The 22,269-nt window shown below is 40.8% G+C and overlaps 1 protein-coding gene and 1 pseudogene across 1 annotated transcript; both read right to left on the bottom strand.

The window, feature by feature from the left end:
• Positions 1-104: 104 nt before the first annotated feature.
• On the bottom strand, positions 105-652 carry LOC124966069 (peptidyl-prolyl cis-trans isomerase H-like; annotated as a pseudogene).
• A 2,290-nt stretch (positions 653-2,942) lies between these two features.
• On the bottom strand, positions 2,943-20,390 carry Pdcd2l (programmed cell death 2 like). The gene is given in 11 exon segments (XM_047527163.1): positions 2,943-3,138; positions 8,810-8,958; positions 15,613-15,675; positions 15,677-15,718; positions 18,135-18,313; positions 18,316-18,419; positions 18,422-18,494; positions 18,496-18,522; positions 19,626-19,686; positions 19,827-19,993; positions 20,111-20,390. Coding segments are annotated over 11 exon segments (1,104 nt in total). The 5' UTR covers positions 20,219-20,390; the 3' UTR covers positions 2,943-3,007.
• Positions 20,391-22,269: the final 1,879 nt, after the last annotated feature.

Raw genomic sequence — 22,269 nt, 5'->3', positions numbered from 1 at the left:
CCAGGGTCCCTTGATCAAACGGGGTCAGAGTAGGGAGGAGAGCAAATGCAGAGGCCTAGTTCAGCCAATCTGACTCAGTGATCTGACTTGAGATAACCTGGACTCTATCTTCCAGCTGGGATGAAATCACTTTTGAACTCACCACTATATAAATCCCTTCCTGTAACCCGTGACTGTGAGATTACCACAGGTAGCTTGGGTTTATTGTTGGGGCCTGTGGGAACATTTCAATCTTTCTCATCATGAAAAGTCCATCAATAATTTTTTCCAAACACTACATGCTTCCCATTCAGTCAATCGCACTTAGAGCAGGTGATAAGAACCGGGACCACTGTTTGCCATGGAAAGAAGGCCTGGAGCCGAGTGTCTAAGTTTAAAATTTTCATCTGCAAATGGCCCCCTGTAAATACTGGTGACTCCGGTACCATCTCCATTAACGAAATCTCCACCCTGAATCATGAAATCCTTTATGACCCTGTGAAAAGTGCACTCCATCTTTTCTGAATTCTCCAGTGCAGAACCGCCTAAGTTCTCAGCTGTCTTAGGTACAATGTCTGCGAACAGCTGGGTCTTCATGTGGCCAACCTCCTGGCCACCAATGCTGACATCAAGAACACTAGGGGTTGACAGGGCTTGAATTTGCTACCACCATGGCTTTGACCCGCTTTTTGCTTTTCTTTGTGGGCTTGTTGGGTGCATGTGTGCACATGTGTATAAAGTGTAATATGCTTGCTCACCTTAACAAAGGACAATAGAAAGTCCCACCTACACCACAACCCTATCTGCCTCATCAGGATGTTTGCTTGATAGGTGTCTTTCTAGGCCTAAGGCATTTAAGGGGTGACATACAGAATTTTACTTCTTTGTTTTAGTACTGGGGATTGATCCCAGGGGTGATTTACCACTCAGCTACATCCCTAGTCCTTTTTATTTTTTGAGAAAGGATCTTGCTAAGTTTGAGGCTGGAATAGAACTTTTGATTCTCCTCTTAGCCTCCTGAGTTGCTGGGATTACAGACCTGCACTACCATTCCTGGCTAGAGTTTCACTTTTAAATGGATTATACTGGATTTATTTTCCTTTATCTTGCTTTCTTCACAATATGCCACAAAAAATAATCCTATGGTACTAGGTATGGTGGCACATGCCTGTAAACCCAGGGATTTAGGATCGGATTTGAGGTCAGTTTGGGCAATTTAGTGAGATCTTGTCCTCAAAATAAAAAATAAAAAGAACTGGGGATGTAGCTCAGGGGTAGAGCACCCCTGGTTCAATCTCCAGTACCGGAAAAAAATTTTTTAATGAGATCATATGAATACCCCTGCTAATCTATGTTCCACTTATATAGGACAGTACATATGTGATTGAGGGTACAATTTTATACACTATAATTGAGTATATACAACTAGATTCAAGGATGTGTTCGATCAGCAAGCAGTTTGTCTCCATCTTAAAAATCAGAAACATAACACCTAGCTGGGATATCTGAAAATGTATCAACTTCTGTTCCTTAAAGACATTTTTATGCAACAACTTTCTCCATTTTCACATCAAGAGAAGGGATTCCTATTTAAATAATCCAAAATACTCTACCTGCAAATCTGACCAGTCTACTTTCTGTTCTAGTTGAAGTAACTGGTCTAGCAGGATGAGGCAATCTCTGCCTTCACCATAACTGCCACCAGAAACTGGCGGTCACTGTGCCAGCATGACAGAGGAACAAAAGCTCCCTCTGCAGGGCTATGCTCGGCCTCAGCCCTGCAAACTTAGCATTCCTGGTGCCTCATTGAGAACTTTCCATTTGTACACACATAGCTACTTTCCCCTCAGGTACCCCCAGGGACAGGGTCAGGTATACTTCTCACCAGTCACAATCTACCAAGAAGCACCCGCACCATGATAATCTGGGCCTCATTCTCATCTACACAGGCAAACAGGTCTGAACATGGCTAGTAGGAGTGTTTTCACACTGCTGTCAAGGGGCAGCAGCCAGAAAGGGGTTGGTAACACAGAAACAGAATGAAAAAAGGGTGAGACTAGAAAGGTGGACAGTCAGGCAGAGGGACAATATCCAGACAGTGAGAGTCTCTTCTTGGGATACTGCAGGAGCAGAAGGTGGGAATGGGTGAGGTGGGGAGGGATCACAGGCCAGGAACCAGGGCCAGGTCTCAGCAGTCCATGTTGTAGGACAGGAGTCTCAAGCAGAGTGGGTTGGGTGTTTTTGCTCTGGCAGCATCCAGGGCTGGCAGTAGGGTGCAGTGGGGGTGTAGAGATAGGAGGGGTAGTAAGAGGCCAAACATGCTCTTGGCTCTTTAGCTGCTTTCCCTTCATCCTAGAATGCCCAAGAGAATGCCTGTGCCAGGAACAATGGCCCTCTGAGCTAGAGAGGAGCCACCTTCTGATCTGTCACTGTGTAGCCAAGTCACTGACCCTGAAGGAGAGACTAGCCCACAGTCAGGAGATCCTGGCTCCAATCCCCAAACAAGTGCCACAAAATAAAAAGATCGACACTTAAGAATTATGAGCCTACACAGTGGTGCACACCTATAATCCCAGCTACTTGGGAGGTTGAGGAAGGAGGATCACAAGTTTAATGCCAGCCTCAGTAACTCAGTAAGGCCCTATCTCAAAATAAAAAATAAAATGGGCTGGGGATATAGCTCCGAAGTAGAGCACTCCTGGATTCAATCCCTATACCACAAAACAAACAAAAAAAACAAAACAAGAATTATGGCAGGAGACGCAGCTCAGTGGCAAAGCACTTGCTTTGCATGCACAAGGCCCTGGGTTCCATCCCTTGCACAATGAAAAACAAAACAAATAAAAAGTAATAACTTGAGGGCTGGGGAGATAGCTCAGTCGGTAGAGTGCTTGCCTTGCAAGCACAAGGCCCTGGGTTCGGTCCCCAGCACCGCAAAAAAAATAATAACTTGAGAGTTAAAATAAAGTAAACACATATATTTGGATATTAACATTTGTTTTAATTTATATAAATAAAAGGGAATTCTCTACTTAAACAGTAATTCATCTGGGTCTTCTTGTATAATACAAAATTCTTCCATGGGAGTCTGATGATTTTGAGGCCAGCAACTCTTCTCACACGTATAAACTAGAATTGTTCCAAATTCCACAGAAAGATCTGAAAAATAGAACATATTCTGGATTCCAGCAAAGATCATGTTATGAGATGCACACACAATGTGAAAGTGTACTTAGTGGGCAGAGCACACACTCTGGAACAAGATGCCTGAGTCCAAACCCCAGTTCTATCACCTTGAGAAAATTACGGTACATCACTGTGATAGAGTGTTTATTATGATAGTAAGATTGTTACAAGCTACTACATATGAAATCCTTAGACCAGAGCCTGACACATCTTAATGCTCACTGTAAACAAAAAGGTTAAGTAAGTAGAAGAGAATAGAAGTGTAGGAGAAAGATGACTCAGTATCAGGATAACTGATGTTGCTAAAGGGAGTGAGTGATTTTACCTAACAAGCTGAAATATATAATTACATAAAGCAAAAACTGTGCTATGGCTTTCAGCTACAATACAGTTGCAGTCTATCATATAATAAGTTGACTCTGATGTCAAAAGCCAGCTTTAATAAAAAGTAGCAGGAAAATATTCTCCAGATGTGACAGAGGCACTGGTAGAAAACACTTCCAACTTGCCATGTCACTTAGCTTAGCCAGGTTTCTGCCAAATCCACGGAACCTTAGAGAAAATGAACAAAACTGGAGGCACAGGGATTCAAGGCAGAGTCAAAAGCAGAGCTGACCCATTAAGACTCAATAAAAGGATAGAGGGGCTTGGTAAACATCTGAAAAAAAATATGAAAATCTATAGCCTTCTTCTTTAATCAATGCTATATCAAGGCTAATCTACAATTAAGGTGAGGAAAGTATAAGATCATTCCTTGGAGAAACTGAACCACCTCTATGAAAAAAAAAAAATCTCCAAATACAAACATTTTAGGGCTATCTAATACCCAACAGAGACACTGACCAGTAAACAAATCCTGTTCTTCCACACAAAACTTCCAATTAGTGCTCTTCTGTGGGTGTGTGTGCTAGGGAATGGCACCCCGGATCTTGTGCATGTTAGGGCAACCACTATAACCACTGGGCTATATTTTCAGCCCTTTTTATTTTAAGGTAGTCTCTCGGTGCCCAGGCTAGCCTCAAATTTGCAATCTTTCTGTATCAGTCTCCCAAGTCTCTAGGTCTGAGCCACTGCACCCAGCCCCAGTTAGCTCTCTATGCCCACTTGAACTAAACAGAACAACCGAACAAACATCATCAGGCATGTTTTTAACTTTCAAAATGTAGTTTTATTAATGCACTTTAGAATAAGTGCCATTCTTATTCTATTTTCTTTTTGAATAAATATTGCCAATTATAATTAATCACAGAATTTTCATTAGACAACTGTGTGTGGGGATAGTTTCATTTATATCACACAGCAAATGAGTATAAACAACACTGAGCAACAATACTTTCTAAATTTTCTTTAAGACAGATCTATTTAGCATTGTGTATGTTACATAGTACAGTGCAGTTTCAGCAAGTTTAACTGTTTTAGTTTTTTCAGTGATAATACATATGGTCAGGGAGCAAGCAACAAAATCTCTTCTAGTTCTTCTACCTTGCTACTGTTTTAAGAAAACACAATTTTTTCATATATATATATGTATTTATATACTAATGTATCAAAACACATTTTAACAGACTTCACAGCTCATTTAAAGCTTAAGTTTACAGTCTTTCACTTGAAAGATTTCTATATGGAATGTTCACTTAGAATGAATTTCTCAACGGGATTTCAGGGTTCTATGTCAGAAATGCAGAAGTTCTTCACTGCAAACATCATCAGGCATTAACAGAAAAGCTCCAATATAATTCAGTAGTTACAACAAGCAGAGAAGAAACGGGCAAACTGGAGGAAACAGACAAGGCAGGTAACAAATAAAATCAACAAAACAGAGAAATATTTCTTTAAAAAAAAGATAGAGGGCTGGGGATACGGCTCAGTTGGTAAGAGTGCCTGCCTTGCAAGCACAAGGCCCTGGGTTCAATCCCCAGCACCACAAAAAAAAAAAAGATAGAGACTGAACTTACAAAAAACAAACACAAAACGTCATAAGCAACAAGGAGGGGCTCTTGGAAGATAAATAGAAAAGTCAGGCTCAGCATTTACACATTATGATTTCATTTATGTGAAGTTCAAGACCAGGCAAAATTCCTAAGGGGCCTGCTGCCTGGGAAGGAGGCACAGGGGCCTTCCTGGACGCTGGCAACATTCTCCGCCTAATCTGGGGGGTATGTACATAAGAGTGTATGTACGCGAACACTTACCAGGAAGTACATTTAAAACAGGCATGGTGCACACCTGCTATCCCAGCTACTCAGGAGGCTGAAGCAGGATAATCGCAAACTCAAGCCTAGGCAATATGTAAGAGATTATCTCAAAATAAAAAGGACCTAGCTCAAAGGTAGAGTGCTGCCTAGGGTGCACAAGGTCCTGGGGTTAATCCTTAGCATCACCCCTCCCCCAAAAAAAGAGAAAGAAAAAGAATTTCTACAACTCAACAATAACAAAAACAAAAGGGGCAATGGACTCAAAAAGACATTTTTTCAAGATGATACAAATAGAAGTCACAATGAGAAGCCGGGTGCATGCCTGTAACTCTAGCAATTCTGCAGGCTGAAAGGCAGGAGAATCATAAATTTAAGCCAGCCTCAGCAACTTAGTCTGACCTTGTCTCAAAATGAAAAATAAAAGGCAGGTGAAGCTTCTTACTCTTGAGATAGCCCACATCCCTCCCTTGAATGTATACCTACGTCCTAATAAACCTCTGCTATGCTTTGTCTGGCACATGCTGAAATTCTTTTCTATCACATATGCCAAGAACTCCACTGGTCCCGAGTTGAATTCCCCCTCTCCTCTGGAACTCCTCAGACCCTTCTCAGAAGAGTTCTCTTCTGTGACATGTCTTATTGGCCCATGTGAGGAACTTTGGAGACATCAACCTTGGTAGGTCTACTTAAACATTCTCTTTCTGATTTGGCTATGATTTTTTTCTGTTAGTGTCTCTCCATTTTCTTCACTTTCAAAGGCTGAAGAGCATAACCTCAATCTGCCTCACTTGCCATGGCTCCCGTACGTGGGTGGCTGGGAAATCCCCAAGTTGTGTACATTCAAGTGGCGAAACAGTGATTGTTCATGCTGTTTTAGGGAGCTGGTAGAGTCTCTGAACTCTAAAACAGTGAAGGTAGGGCTGGAAATATAGCTCAGTTGGTAGAGTGCTTGCCTAGCATGCACAATCCCCAGCACCACCCCAAAAATAAAAATAATAAAAATAAAATAAATAAAACAGTGAAGGAGCTCAATGGTCTTTAAAAATCCTTTCCTTCTCTCACATTGCATGCAGGACCACCTATAGGTTTCTCAGCCTCTACAGGATTAAACAGATGATCTCTTTTTTCTCTTTTTCTTCCTCCTTTCCTTGGGCAAAAGCTCTTTCTCCCTTGGAAGATGAGCGCTTGTTGATACAAGTGCCAAAGGTAGGCCAACATACCCCATTCCTGGATAGAGGGAATTAAGTTGCTTATCCAGAAGACACATATGAGGGATTGTTCTCACAGTATCTTGAGCACCCCCTTGTTTTACCAAATGTGGGGTTCACCAAAGACACATTGTTGGAGGAACCCAGCCTTGACATGACAATCAAACCTCCATTAATCACTATATTCAAACCTGATACACTTAGTGGACAATCTCTCAACTGCTATAAATCTAAGTTCTGAGGACAACTTCTTGTCATGTCCTCCCTCCCTTCTCTAAACTCTTACACAGTCTCATGTTCCATGTTCCAGCTGAACTATTCTGTCCTACATAGTTACTGTCAGCTAGAAATAAATCTCTATTAAAACTTACCTTTGTCCAAACCCAAAGTGCCTCAAAGCCTTCTATAAGGTTTTATTGTATCCTTTCTATTTAAATAATAATAATAATAATAATAATAATAATAATAATAATAATAATAATAATATAGAGATGGTGGTACATGCCTATAATCCTACAAACTCAGGAGGCTGAGGCAGGAGCATCTCGAGTTCAAAGCCAGTCTCAGCAAAAGCGAGGTGCTAAGCAACTCAATGTGAACCTGTCTCTAAATAAAATACAAAATAGGGCTGGGGATGTGGCTTAGTGACGGAGTGTCGTTGAGTTCAATCCCATGACCCCGCCAAAATAATAATAATAAATTGTAAATTCTTATGTGTACCTAGATTACTTGAGATCTTGGGGATTTTTGTTTAAGGGTTTTTTTTTTTTTTTTCTTTCTTCTTCATAAAGGATTTCTTTTCAAGAGGCCTAAGTAGGGACTATCAAACACCCTGAGGACTGTATAACAAGGATAATGACACTTGTACCACAAATAATTTGCAGACAATATGGGACAGACATAAAGGTCAAATCTCAATGGGGACAAAGAATACCCTGAAGATACAACATGGAATAGATTCCAGCCAGGCACGGTGCATGCCTGTACTTCCAGTGGCTTGGGAGGGTAAGGTAGAAGGATTGCTAGTTCAAAGCCAGCCTCAGCAATTTAGTAAGACCCTGTCTCAAAGTAAAAAAAAAAAAAAAAATTAGGAAAAAGGGCTGGGGATGTGATTAAGGGTCCATGGGTTCAATTCCTGGAACAAAAAAAAAAAAAAAAAGTCCAATCCTGGGTAGGGACTCAACGAGTAGGTAGACTCAGGCCTGTTTTGTTGTTTGTCTGTTTGTTTCTTTCTTTCTTTTCAGAAAACCACTGAAGATTATGGGTGATTCAGTGAATATGCCTGAGAATTTACCCCTTACATTTTAAATAATTGCAATTTTTATTTTTGGTACTGGGGACTGAACCCAGGGGTGCTTTACCATTGAGCCATATTCCTAGCCTTTTTTATTTTTTGAGACAGGGTCTTGCTAAATTGCTGAAGTTAGCCTCAAACTTGCAATCCTCCAGTCTCAGCCTACTGAGTTGCTGGGTTTAGAGGCATGTATCACCACGCCTGGCAATAACTGGAATTATTTTAAGGCAGAAGATTTTTAAAAGAAAAAAAGGAGAAGACTCACTATGTTGCCCAGTCTAGCCTCAAGTAATTCCCCTGCGTCATGTTCCAAGTAGGTGGGACTACAGGTCCAGGCACAGGTCAATGCACCCAGCTAAGCAAATGTTTTTAAATGATTATTAATTTTGGTTGTATAATAAGGTGATGAAAATAATATTAAGGGTGGAAAATGCTCAGCCTTTAATCACCCAAAATGGTTATTAGTATTTGTGTTAGATTGGTTAGGTTATAAATTGTTTTTTTCTTTTTGATGGTGCTGGGGACTGAACACAGGGGCACCCTACCACCGAGCTATATCCCCATCCCTTTTTATTTATTTTTTAATCTTTTTTCTTTTTTTTGGCGGTGCTGGGGGATCGAACCGAGGGCCTTGTGCTTGTAAGGCAAGCACTCTACCGACTAAACTATCTCCCCAGCCCTTATTTTTTAATCTTAAGATAGGGTCTCGCTAAGTTGCCCAGGCTGGCCTCAAACCTGAGATTTTCCTGCCTCAGACTCTAGTCACTGGGATTACAGGTATATGCCATTATTCCCAGCATTGTTATATTATAAATTTCTTAAAACAATTTTAATTTCCCAAATTTTCTACAAAATTCTAAGTTATTTTAGAATTCAACAAAACACAGTCTATCATATTAATACCAAAATATTCTAGAAATGCACAAACTCAAATTAATAAAGCTTACCTAAATTAGCACTTTGAAGCATGCTGATCAGTGCTGGCATAAGTTGAAATTCAAATATCCTTTGTCCTCCACAGTGGCTACAGGGTGGGACACGAGTGACTTCTGATGCAGGGCAAGTCAAAAAGAGTGGTTCTCCACTCCAAGAATACCTACAAGAAGGAAAATGAAAAACCTGAAATCGGAGCCACATAATACAGTCATACCCCAATATCCGAGGCCATGTTTCACACAGTTCCTTTCCTAGTGAGTACTGCGAGCAAAACAAGAGAGCAAAGAAATTCTCCAGAGGCCAAAAAAAGAGCAGCAAGTCTATAAAGTACAGCAAGGTATCTGAAGTCTGGCCAATGCCGAACTGAGTCAAACTACGGTAACAACGAAGTCCAGACCAGTCCAATAGCAGAGTACGTGGACTCAGACCGCCACACTACTGGTCTTATAGCAAAGGGGCAAGCCTTTCTAGGGGTATGTATTACTTTATTATCTACTATTCTCCAACATATAATTTCTAACAAATGAAGATATAAGATAGGTAAAGAAGCAGGTAAATATAACTCATGAAGAAAGTCAATACCAGAAGACCCACAGACAAGATGATGGTTGTATCAGACAGGGTCTTTAAATCCCAGTGATAAATATGTAAGAGAATGTAGTGGTAAAGGTTAACAGGCATAAATAGAAGAGTAATTCAGCACAGAAATGGAAATTAAAAGAGATTGAAATAGAAATGCTACAAATGCGAAATGCTATGTCAGAAAAAAAGAACTAAGCTGGGCGTGGTGGTGAGCACCTGTAATCCCAGCTTCTTAGGAGGCTGAAGCAGGAGGCTCATTTGAGTCCAGAGCCTCTTGGCCAGCCTCGGCAACACAGACAGACAAATATTAAAAAAACAAAAAACAAAAAAACCTCCAATCATTAAAATTTAACAATAGACTGGACACAATAAAACAAGAATTTAGAAAAAACAAATAAAAATTATTCCAAATGGAAATAAAAGTAAAACCCCCAAAAAGAGAGCATTTAAAAATTACAGTACAGTTTTTCTTTTCTTCTTTGTTTCATAGTATCAAACCCAGGGCCTGCTGCATGTTAGGCAAGTGCTCTACCACTGAGCTACATCTTTAGCCTCCATTGTACAATTTCAAATAATTGAACATACAAATAATTGGAGCGTTAAAAAAAAGAATAGAAGAAATATTTCAAATAGAGGTAACAGGCAAAAGTTTCAACTCCTAAGTCCAAAAAGCTCAGGAAAAGCAAAGCAAGAAAAATTAAAACATAAACACACAAGGAAGAATGTCTAATAATCAAATTGCTGAAAACCAAGAAAAGACATGTTATAAGCAAAAGAACAATAATAGAATCACAAAAAATCCAAGACGAATGATCTCACTGATAAGCAGATGATGACAAGTAATGGGGGGTGGGAGGGGGGCAAGAATGAGGAAGGAGGGACTGTATAGAGGGAAAAGAGAGATGGGAGGGGTGGGGGGAAGGGAAAAAATAACGGAATGAATCAAACATCATTACTCTATGTAAATGTATGAATATGCAAATGGTATGCTGTTACTCCATGTACAAACAGAAACAACATGTATCCCATTTGTTTACAATAAAAATAAATTTTAAAAAATATTAGAATCATAGGGCTGAGGTTGTAGCTCAGTGGTACAGTGTTTGCCTAGCACTTGTGAGGCACTGGGTTCCACCCTCAACACCACATAAAAATAAATAAATAAAATAAAGGTGGTGTGTCCATCTACAACAAAAAATATTAGGAAAAAAAAAAAGAATTACAGCAAAATTTGTGTGTGTGTGTATCTGATATGGGGCCTTGCTCATGTTAGGCAAATACTTTACCACTGAGCTACATATGTCCCCTTAATTACACCAATTTCTAATAGAAATGATAAGGCAAGAAAACAGTGGAACGGCGAGGCACAGTAGTGTACACCTATAGTCCCAGCTATTCAGGAGGCGGTGAGACAGGAAAATCACAAATTCAAGACCACCATGATAACTTGGTAAATCATCTCAAAATAAAAAATAAAAAGGGTCCTGAGTGGTGGTGCACACCTGTAATCTCAACAGCTCAGGAGGCCGAGGCAGGAGGATGGCAAGTTCAAAGCCAGCCTCAGCGAAAGCAAGGTGCTAAGCAACTCACTGAGATCCTGTCTCTAAACAAAACACAAATAGGGCTGGAGATGTGGCTCAGTGGAGGAGTGCCCCTGAGCTCAATCCCTGGTACCCAAATAAATATAGATAGGATGGGCATATAACTCGGAGGTAAAGTGCCATGGGTTCAATCCCTTCTACTGCAAAGGGGTGGAGGGAGAAAAGAAAAGCTAGAAGAAAGGATTTTGAATGTTTTCACCATAAAAATGTGATGTTTAATATATTATTTAACCTGATTTAAACATGTATTAAAATATTACATGGCACTCTACCATTACACAGAATTATGTATCAGTTAAAAATAAATTTTAAAAAATTACATTCAATAAAAAGATCCATTTAAAATAAACATTAAATACATTTTTATATAGATAAAACCTGAGAAACTCTCCAACAAACATGCATGACCAAATATATTAAAAGTTTTTGAGCCAGGTGCAATGGTACACACCTGTAATCTCTCAGCTTTGGAAGCTGAGACAGGAGGATTGCGAGTTCAAATCAGCCTCAGCAAGAGCAAGGTGCTAAGCAACTATCTGAGTGTGTGTGGTAAAGATTTTCTCCCATTCTGTAGGCTTTCCTCTTCAAATTATTGTTTCCTTTGCTAAGAACAAGCTTTTTAGTTTGAATCCATCCCATTTATTGATTTTTATTTTATTTTTTAAAATATTTTTAGTTGTAGATGGACACAATCCCTTTATTCTGTTTGTTTAGTTTTTTAATGTGGTGCTGGGGAATCAAACCCAGTGCCTCATGTGTGCTGGCAGTGCTCTACCACTAAGCCACAGCCTCAGCCCCATTTATTGGTTTTTAATTTTACTTCTTGTACTTTAGGAGTCTTGTTAAGGTAGTCAGGTCCTAAGCCAACATGATGAAGATTTGGGCCCACTTTTTATTCTATTAGGCACAGGGTCTCTGTTCTAGTGCCTAAGTCTTTTGATTCACTTTCAGTTGATTTTTGTGCAGGGTGAGAGATAGAGGTTGAATTACATTTTGTTACATATGGATTTCCAGTTTTCCCAGCACCATTTGTTGAATAGGCTAGTTTTTTCTCCAACGTATATTTTTGGCACCTTTGTCCAGTAAGAGATATCAGTATTATGTGAGTTGCCTCTGTGCCTTGCTTTTTTACCATTGGTCTACATGCCTATTTTGGTGTCAATACCATGCCATTTTGTTACTATTGTTCTGTAGTATAGTTTAAGGTCTGGTAGTGTGATGTCTCCTGCTTCACTCTTCTGCTAAGGATTGCCTTGGCTATTCTGGGTCTCTTACTTTTCCAAAATGAAGTTCATGACTGACTTTCTATTTGTATGAAGAATGTCATTGAGATTTTAATAGGATTTTCACTGAATTTGTATAACACTTTTGGTAGTATGACCATTTAACAATATTAATTCTGTCTATCAGAACATGGGAGATCTTTCATCTTCGAAGGTTCTTCCTCAATTTCTTTGTTTAGCGTTCTGTAGTTTTCATAGTAGAGACCTTTTACCTCTTTTGTTTAGACTGATTCGCAGTATTTATTATTGTTGTGTGAGTGCTATGGTGAATAGGGTAGATTTCCGTATTTATCTTGCAGTGGAGTTCGTCGCTTATGTATAGAAATGCATTTGCTTTATGGATATTGATTTATATCCTGCTACTTTACTGAATTCATTTTTGAGTTCTAGAAGTTTTCTGGTGGAATTTTTTGGATCTTCTAAATATAGAATCATGTCCTTGGCAAATAGTGAGAGTTTGAGTTCTTCTTTTCCTATTCGTAATGCAGCAATCCTAAATGGCATCAAATTTCATGAGGCAGCCAGTGCACACCTGTAATCCCAGCGGCTCAGGAGGCTGAGGCAGGAGGAGTGCCAGTTCAAGGCCAGCCTCAGCAACTAAGCGAGGCCCCTAAGCAACTCAGCAAGACCCTGTCTCAAAATAAAATATAATAAAGGGCTGGGGATGTGGTTCAGTGGTTAAGTGCCCTTGGGTTCAATTCGTGGTTACCCCTGCTCCAAAAAAATTCATGAGGCAAAATAAAGAAAAATAAAATTACATCATTTGTAGGAAAATGGATGAAACTAAAGATCAGGTTTTGTGTTAAGCAAATAAGTCGAACTCAGAAGGTCAAGAGTCATATGTTTTTACTCACATGCGGAAGCTAGAGAAGAAAAAAGGAAATGAAAAGTGGGGAGAGGGATTTTACAAAAATCAAAGGGAGAACTGTAGAGAAAAGGGACCAAAGGGTGGAAATTGAGAGGGAGGGGGTAAGTGCTGGGGAGTGATATTGGCCGAAGCATATTGTTATATTGTGTGCACGTATGAATATATAACAACAAATTCCATTATTATGTACGACTATAATGCACCAATAAAAAAAGTGGGAAAAAAATTCATGAGGCAAAAACTGACATAATTAAAAGCAGAAAAAGATATATTCACAATTATAGTACACCTTGTTTTTGTTTTGTGTGTACAAGAGATTGAACCCAGGGGCACTTAACCACATCCCCATCCCTTTTTATTATTTTATTTTAAGACAGGGTTTCACTAAGTTACCAAGGTCCTCGCTAAGTTGCTGAGGCCGCTTGGAGGTTGTAATCTTTCTGATTAGCCTCCTGAGCTGTTGGGATTACAGCCATGTGCCACTGCACCTGCTGGACTGGATCAAATTTAAATCTTCTCTTGAAAAGTAAATGTTATTGCACTGAGCACCGTTGTACATGTCTGTAAACCCAGTAACTCGCATTGAGGAAGGAGGATCTCAAGTTCAAGGATAGCCTGTATGACTTAGCAAACCATCTGAAACAAAGAATACAAAGGACAGGGGATGTATTTCAGTGGTAAAGTGGCCCTGGATTCAATTCCCAATACCAAAAAGAAAAAAAAATAATATAAAAAAAAAAAAAAGGAGTCTTACTGGGCTGGGAATGTAAATAAATGGTAGAGCACTTGCCTAGTGTGCACAAGGCCCTGGTTGGACCCCCATCACAGAAGGAAAAAAAAAAGGCAATGTTACCATAATGGAAACACAATCTGGGCATGGTAGCCCATTCCTGTAATCCCAGTGGATATATAGGGAGGCTGAAGCAGGAGGCTTCCAAGTCTGAAGCCAGCCTCAGGAGCTCTAAGCAACTTAAAAAGACCCAGTCTCAAAAAATCACAAAAAAAAAAAAAAAAAAAGAAAGAAAGAAAGAAAAGGCTGGGGTGTAGCTTAGCTCAGTGGTAGTGTCCAGTTAAATTCCCACAAAATAAATAAATAAATATAAAAACAACAGACAAGGAGAAAATATGAGAAACACACATATCTCCTGACAATATGAAGAATTTCTAGAATTCAATAAAAAGATAAATAATCCAATAAAATGTGGCAAAAGATTGAAATGATGACAAAATGGGTGATTCAAACCTGTAATCCCAGGTACTCAGAAGGCTGAGACAGGAGGATTGAAGTTTGACACCAGCCTGGGCAACTTAGCAAGACAATGAAAAAAAAAAAAAAAAAAAAAAAAAGAAAGAAAAAAAAATTTAAACTAACACTTTATCAAAGATGATGTACACAGATGAAAAACAGTACTTAAAAAGGTACCATCTTTTAGCCAATGGAAAAATGCAAATTTAAATCACAATGAAATACCACTATACTCTTCGGATGGATAAACTTAAAACAGAACATGCCAAGTATTGGCAAAGATGTGCAAGAAGTAGAATTCTACACTGGTGTGGGAACGTAAATGGCATGACCTGTGGGTATGGAGGCACATGCCTGTCATCCCAGCAACAGGGAGACAGAGGCAAGAGGATTCCAAATCTGAGGTCAGCCTCAGCAACTTAGTGAGAACCTAAGCAACTTACCCTGTCTCAAAATAACAACAAAAAAAGGGGGTGGGGGCTGGGGATGTGGCTTGGGGGAGGGCTCCTAGGTTGAATCCCTGGTATTGAAAAAAAGTTAAGATAGGTAGGTAGGTAGGTAGACAGATAGATAAAATAAATAAATGGTATAACCAGATAGATGAGATAGACAGATAATATAAATAAATGGTAAATGGTATAACCAGCATGGAAATAGTTTGGCTCTTTCTTAAAAAGTTAAATATACCTATACTGTATGATACAAATATTATAATCCTAGATATACCACAGAGTTAAAAAATCAGAATACAGAATATGTCTAGAATTTTTTTGTGTGTGTATAAAAAACTGGGGGGGTAGTAATACATTATCACATTTGCTTGTACTTGTAAAAAGAAACTCTGGAAATGACACACAGGAAACAATGGTTATCTGAACAGATTGGTTATATTTTTATTATTATTTTTGCAGGTAACTGGAATTGAACCTAGGGCCCTGAACATGCTAGGCAAGTGTTCCACTACTGAGCTACATCCCCAATCCCATTTTTTTAAATTCATTTTTTAAATTAATTTTGATGTGATACTGGGGATTGAACCTGGGGTATTTTAATACTGAGTTGCTGAGGCTGGCCTTGAACTTGTGATCACATGGGTTAGGGATGTGGCTTAGAGTACTTCTGCATTCAATCCCAGTACTGCAAAAGAAAAAGGAAGGAAGGAAGGAAGGAAGGGAGGGAGGGAGGGAGGGAGGGAGGGAGGAAGGAATAAATTAAAGAAAATTGCTACCTTTACCTCAAAATCTGCTCCTGGCAAGGAGCAATTCTCTTCATGAATTTGTAAATATTTGATCTCCACTTTTAATTTGGTCTTCTCATATTTTTCACCATTACTAGAAAAACTAAAAAGAGAAGCAGAAACCACCTTTGAGTGTGAATATCCAGAGAATTATAGGATTGAGAAAGCAAAATAATTCTCTTAAAAAAAAAAAAAAAAAAAAAAAAAAAAAAAAACTTGCTGGGGTGATGTACTCCTATAATCCCAACCTGCTGGGGCTAAGGCAGGAGGATCATAACTCAGCCCAGGCAACTTGACAAGACCCTATCTCAAAACAAACAAACAATAAAAAACTGGCAGATGAAGTTCATTGTAAGGCACCCTTGGGTTCACTCTCCAGTAACCCTCCACACACACAAGTAAAATAAAAGGGATCAGAGATAGAATATCCTCCTGGGTTCACTCCAGTAATTAATTTTTTTTTTTTTTTTTTTTTTTTTTAACCAGGGGCTTGGAAATAGAGTTAGCTCAGTGATAGAGGGCATGTTCAGCCTGCACAAGTCCTGAGTTCAATCCCCAATATGGCAAAAAAGAAAATGTAAATACATACACAAAATTTAAATATCAAAAATATTTAAAGTCACACATGGAGGCACATGCCTATAATCCCAGACACTCAGAAGACTAAAGCAGAAAGATCACAAGTTCCAGGCCAGTCTCAGCAATTTAGTGAGAACCGGTCTTAAAATAAAAAGGCCTGGGGAAGTAGCTCAGCAATAAAACACCCCTGGGGTTTAATCCTCAGTACCCCGGCTCAAAAGTAGCTCATTAGAGCACCCTGGGCTCAATGCCCAGTATCACACACACACAAAAATAACAATAGCAGCTCATAATACATTTCTGTAGCCTACTGGCTCACAATTCTCCTAAGTCATTTTCAACTCTGGGGTAATTTACTTAAGAAGTCCATAAGTAAAACAGACCTGGCAAAGAACTAGGTCAACTCTACTAATATCCTGTTTTAATTATATTAATACAATAGCAAAAATGGTCCTCCTGCCTCAGCCTCCCGTGTTGCTGGGATTACAGTCATGCACCACCGCACCCAGTTACAAAAGGCATTTTTAAAACTCACTTACACCGGGCAAGGTGGTGCACACCTGTAATCCCAGCAATTCAGGAGGCTGAGGCAGGGGGATTGCAAGTTCAAAGCCAGCCTCAGCAAAAAGTGAGGTGCTAAGCAACTCAGGGAGACCCTGTCTCTAAATAAAATACAAAACAGGGCTGGGGACATGGCTCAGTGGTCAAGTGCTCCCAAGTTCAATCCGGTATACGCACATGCACACACAAAACAAAAAACAAAAAACAACTCACTTGCCTCTACTATAAAAAACATTTAAAAAGCTGGGCATGGTGGCCTACACCTGTAATCCCAGAGGATGTGGAGGCTGAGGCAGGAAGATCACAAGTTCAAAGCCAACCTCAGCAACTTAGCAAGCCCTAAGAAACTCAGTAAGACCCTGTATCTAAATGAAATACAAAAATAGTTGGGGATGTGGCCCAGTGGTTAAGCACCTCTGGGTTCAAAATTTTTTTTAAACAGAAAGGGAAAGATGGTGGAATGAGACAAACATCATTGCCCTACATACATGTATGATTATACGAATGGTGTGATTCTAAAAATCATGTACAACCAGAGAAATAAAACTTGTACTCCATTTGTGTACAATGAATCAAAATGCAGTCTGTTGTCATGTATAACTAATGGAGCAAACAATAAAAAAAATCAGAAAGGGTGCTGGGGATGTAGTTCAGCGGTAAAACACTTGCCTAATATGCATGAGGCACTGGGTTTGAACCTCAGTACCACAAAAAAAGAAGGGGGAAAAATGCAGAAAAAAGTTAAATAGTGAATGCATCTTCTGAAAACACTTGCATCTCTAACTTCTGTCTGTTCAGCTTGCTTAATTTTCTTTTTCTGGCAGGAGAGGAGGGTACCAGGGATTGAACTCAGGGGCACTTGGTCAGGGAGCTACATATACAACCTTATTTTTGTATTTTACTTAGAGACAAGATCTCACTCAGTTGCTTAGCGCCTTGCTTTTGCTAAGACTGGCTTTGAACTCACAATCCTCCTGCCTCAGGCTCCCAAGCTGCTGGGATCACAGGTGTGCGCCACTGCTCCAGCTCCTTTTTGTTTTTTGAGTCAAGATCTTGCTAAGTTGTTGAGGTTGGCCTGGAACTTGCAATCCTCCTACCTCAGACTCCTGAGTCAATGGGATGCCAGGTCTATGCTACCACTTACAGTCATCCCGGTTCATTTTCTTGAGGGCACTTATATATGGACCAAAGTATCTTCAAGTTCACTCAAGTTGGCTGATGAGATTCCCCCCTACCTGTGTATCCTTTTTTCACTCAAGACTGAAGCAGAAAGATCCTACCACACAAGTTCTGCCTGGGAAAGTTCCCCCTGGAACTGGGGAAAAAACCAAATAGCACCTACTGTGGCAGCTTCCTGACCAAGTCACTTTTCACTTCACCAGTACACATTCTCACCTTTGGGAAAGCAACTGTTCTGTGCCAATTCTTCTCTCTGTTGATAGTCCTTCAGAAGGCTGTGGGCATGTTCTAGACTGACAAAATCTCTGTAATCATCCTCATCTATGACACAGATGTAGTAGGGCAGGAACTGTGGCACTACAGTAGGCAAGGTCATCCCTTCCCTGGAGGTACAGAATGAGCAGCATCCGGGACAGTGTCCCGCAGGCAGAGGTCTTGGAGCTGGGCAGTGCAGTCCACATCTGTGGCACAGTTAGACTCATGAACAAATCCAAGGTGAGCTGTGGTGGAGGTGCCTCCTCACTGTCACTTCCCCAGTCATTTGCACCTTCACACCAGTTTCTCAGCAATGAGGCCATTTTCCTGTTTCTGGAAGAATATCCAGCAAATAAGGTCCAAACACACTTAAGAGATTTCATCTATTCCTTTGGCTTTAGCAACCCATCTCTTCACCTTACTGAAGGAGGCCCTAGTATTTAACTCCATGAACTCCATCTACACTGGATAGCACATCAAAGGTGACTTAAGTACTTAAACACAAGTAGTAAGTATATATTTTTCAGGGGCAGTGAGGAAGATACAGCAAATGGCTTCTTCAACCATCTATTCCAAAATCTTTTTTGTTGTGCTTTATATATTGCAGATTTGAAAGGAAAGAACTTCAGTTCCCAGACTCCTTAGCAGCTAGGTTTCAGATATGATCAGTGTATGTTTATGGGGTCCACCAGAAAGAGAAAAACTTGAGAGAGTTTAGTGGAAATACCAATGAAGCAAAAGGAAGCCAGGGGCTGGGGTTGTGGCTCAGAGTGCTTGCCTAGCACATGTAAGGCCCTGGGTTCGATTCTCAGCACCACATAAAAATAAAATAAAGATATTGTGTCCACCTACAACTAAAAGTATTAAAAAAGAAAAAAGAAAAAAAGAAGGAAGTCAGTCTGTAAATATAAGTAGAACAAGACTAGAGAGGCAACATCTTGTGACCAGGATGGCTTGCACTTCACCAGATCACACCTCAGCTTCTGGACTGCAGGAGAGGTCGCCCAGCAGAAGGACCATTTGAGATATGGGTTCAGGAGGTCATTCCTGAAATTGCCTCCTCCAGTCTATGCAGTTTGTAAATATTTAAACTCCTGGGTTAAGTCTATTTCAACTTATAAACTACCCCCCGCCCCACTGGGGATTGAACCCAGGGGCGCTCTACTATTGCTACATCTCCAGCCCTTTTTCATTTCGAGATAGGGTCTCACTAAGTTGCCCAGGCTGGCCTCGAACTTGGGGTCCTATTGTCTCAGCCTCCTGAATAACTGGGATTCTAGGTGTGTGCCACAACGCCTGGACCATTTCATGTTCTGAAAGAGCAAACCAATTCCACTGTACTTCAAAGAACATAGCTTAAACGTTGGTTTTAAGATATTTTGGAAAATATCCTCGAACTAGAGCAAAACATAATATGCCAATCACAGCTGCTTTACCTGAACGTCCTGTGCCTCTCTCTCTTGCACCTGCAGGCTCTGGGAGCGGAACACCTTCCAACTTCAGGGTAAAAACACAACAGTGAGAGCTCCACCCCAGACTCCCATCCCGCCTACTTGCCTCAAGTCCCACGCGCGCCCCCTCAACTCCGCCCACTCGGCGCGACATCCTGCGTGCGGTTCCGGGCATACCCTGCCTACCTGCACGCCCCGCTGTCGCCGCACCCGGGACGCGCGCAGGAGAACACGTGCAGTAGCCGATGAAACGGGGAGCCTTCCAGCGGGCAGTACACCTGCACGACCAGAGTTAGCGGCTCCTGGCAGCGTGCACACACAGGCCTCGGCGCTGCTACGGTAGGCAGGGCATCCTAAGGAAGGGGGAAGCGCTCAGACCCTGACTCTCTCCGCTAACCTCGCCTGCTCCCTCGCTGCGTACGTACTCCTCGCTAGCACCCACCCACCCCAGCTGCTGCGCTCGCCCTCACCGGAATGCCGCCCAGCTTGCTAGCAGTCCAGGCACCTGGCCCCGTGGGGCTGCCATGCACAGCCAGATCTCTGAGCCCGAGCAGCACCGGCTTCCGAACGGCCGCCATGACAACCTTTCTCCCACGTGGAAAAGCGAAGTACGGCAGCCGAGAAGCACCATTCTGCGCACGCGCATCACGTACCCCAGAGAGTCGGCCCCCGCCCAGTGAACAGGGGTGGGTTCTGAGAATACTGAAGTCTAATTTTAAAGTATTTGGGCTCAGATAAAACTACTGGTGGCATGGCTTAAAATGGGGGAGCGCCCAGATGTTATGTGCCTTCTAATGCGCTGCAATGGGAAGAAAACACCATCTACTATGACATGATCTTGTCAAAAAACTTTACCTTAAAATAAAAAATTCTAGACCAGATAATAGCATTGTAACGGGGCAACTTTGAAATTAAAAGCCCCAGTTTTATTCCCATCCCCGTTTCCTGGTTTCCATCCCAGCTTCCTCATTCTAAGAATGGAAGCTTGAGAGGCTGCCCCCAAATTCTAGGCGGGTGCCCAGCCAAGGTTGAAAAACCGAAATTATATTTCTGGCTAGTACAGCTTAATTAAATCTAGAAACATATTTCTTGGCCTTTGTTCCTGTAAATTACAAAGTTTCTGCAGATTAACTGGCTTCCCAGGTTTTGCCAAACTGATTAAATTCATTTTATTTCCACGTTTCCTCTTTTTTAAAAAAAGATAATTAGTTGTTAATGAACCTTTATTTATTTGTATGTGGTGCTGAGAATGGAACCCAGTGCCTCACACATGCTAGGCAAGCACTCTAGCATTGAGCCAGAACCCCAGCCCCTTCCTCTTATTTTGATGTGGGTGGAAAACAGTTCAGTCCCTGGGGACCCCAGCAGCCTCTGGTTTGGGTCCTGGTAACAGTATCTGCCCTTAGCAAGAAAAGAAAATCAAAAAGTCCTTAATTTTGAGAACTAGATACTGAAATGGGAATAGGTAAAATGATGTATCTGGGATACAACAAAAAGAAGTGATGTAGGGTAATAAAATTGGCCATGAGTTGGTAATTGTTGATATTTATGCCAGGGACACAGTAGTTTATTATATTGCTCAATTTTAATGTGTTGGGAATTTTCTATACTGGAAGTGTGGGTTCCTGCCCCCCAGGGAGTGGGGAGAGTACTGGGGATTGAACCCAGGGACACTCTACTACTAAATTACATCCCCAAACCTTTTTTTTTCTGAGGCAGGTCTTCCTAAATTTCTCAGGCTGGCATTGAATTTGGATCTTCTGCCCCAGCCTTCCAAGTAGCTGGGATTACAAGCATGCAACACTACATCTGTCATAATAAAAAAATTAAATGGCACAACATGAGTTAAATTCAAAAGCAACATGCTAAGTGAAGAAGTTAGACACAAAAGGTTGTGTTCTGGACAAGGCAAAACTTCAGGAAAGCAGGTCAATGGTCGCCAGAAATTGGGTTTCAGGGGGTAGGAATTGGCCACTAGAGGGTGCCCTGAACTTTTTGAAGTGAGAAGAATGTTTTCTGTTGTGGTGGTTACATAACTGTATACAATTGCCAAACTCAAAATTGTAAACCTGCACAGTGGCACTTGTGCTTGTAAGCCCAGCAGCTTAGGAGGCTGAAGCAGGATGGCAAGTTTGAGGTCAGCCTCAGCAACTTAGTGAGATGCTGTCTCAAAAAATAAAGGGATGTGGCTCATTGGTTAAACAACATTTCAATGACAGAAAAGAAAAAAAAAAACCCTCAAAATTGTATACCAGAGAGTTAAGTTTTACTGTATGTAATTATACTCAATAAACCTGATACTTAAAAACCGTAAGCTGGACTGGGGAGATAGCTCAGCTGGTAGAGTGCTTGCCTTGCAAGCACAAGGCACTGAGTTTGATCCCCAGTACTGCAAAAAAATAAAAAATAAATAAATAAAAAGCGTAAGCTGCAAAAGCACTATTTCAAGATGCATAGATTCAAGATGCGCAAAGGACTGTTTTCAAGGACCTATGCTTCAAAGAGGGAAGCATCAACCTTGCAATGTTTGGTTCCAGCCCCAACCTGCCCCTTCCCTTGGTTACTCCTGGTTTGTCACTATGCCAACCTGACAGCCTTAAAAGACTTTGTGATGTCTGACCCTGATGTT

This window comes from Sciurus carolinensis, chromosome 16 (assembly GCF_902686445.1).
Source record: "Sciurus carolinensis chromosome 16, mSciCar1.2, whole genome shotgun sequence".
NCBI lineage: Eukaryota > Metazoa > Chordata > Mammalia > Rodentia > Sciuridae > Sciurus > Sciurus carolinensis.
Note: the sequence above shows the minus strand (reverse complement) of the source record. Positions and strands in the feature narration are given on the sequence as shown.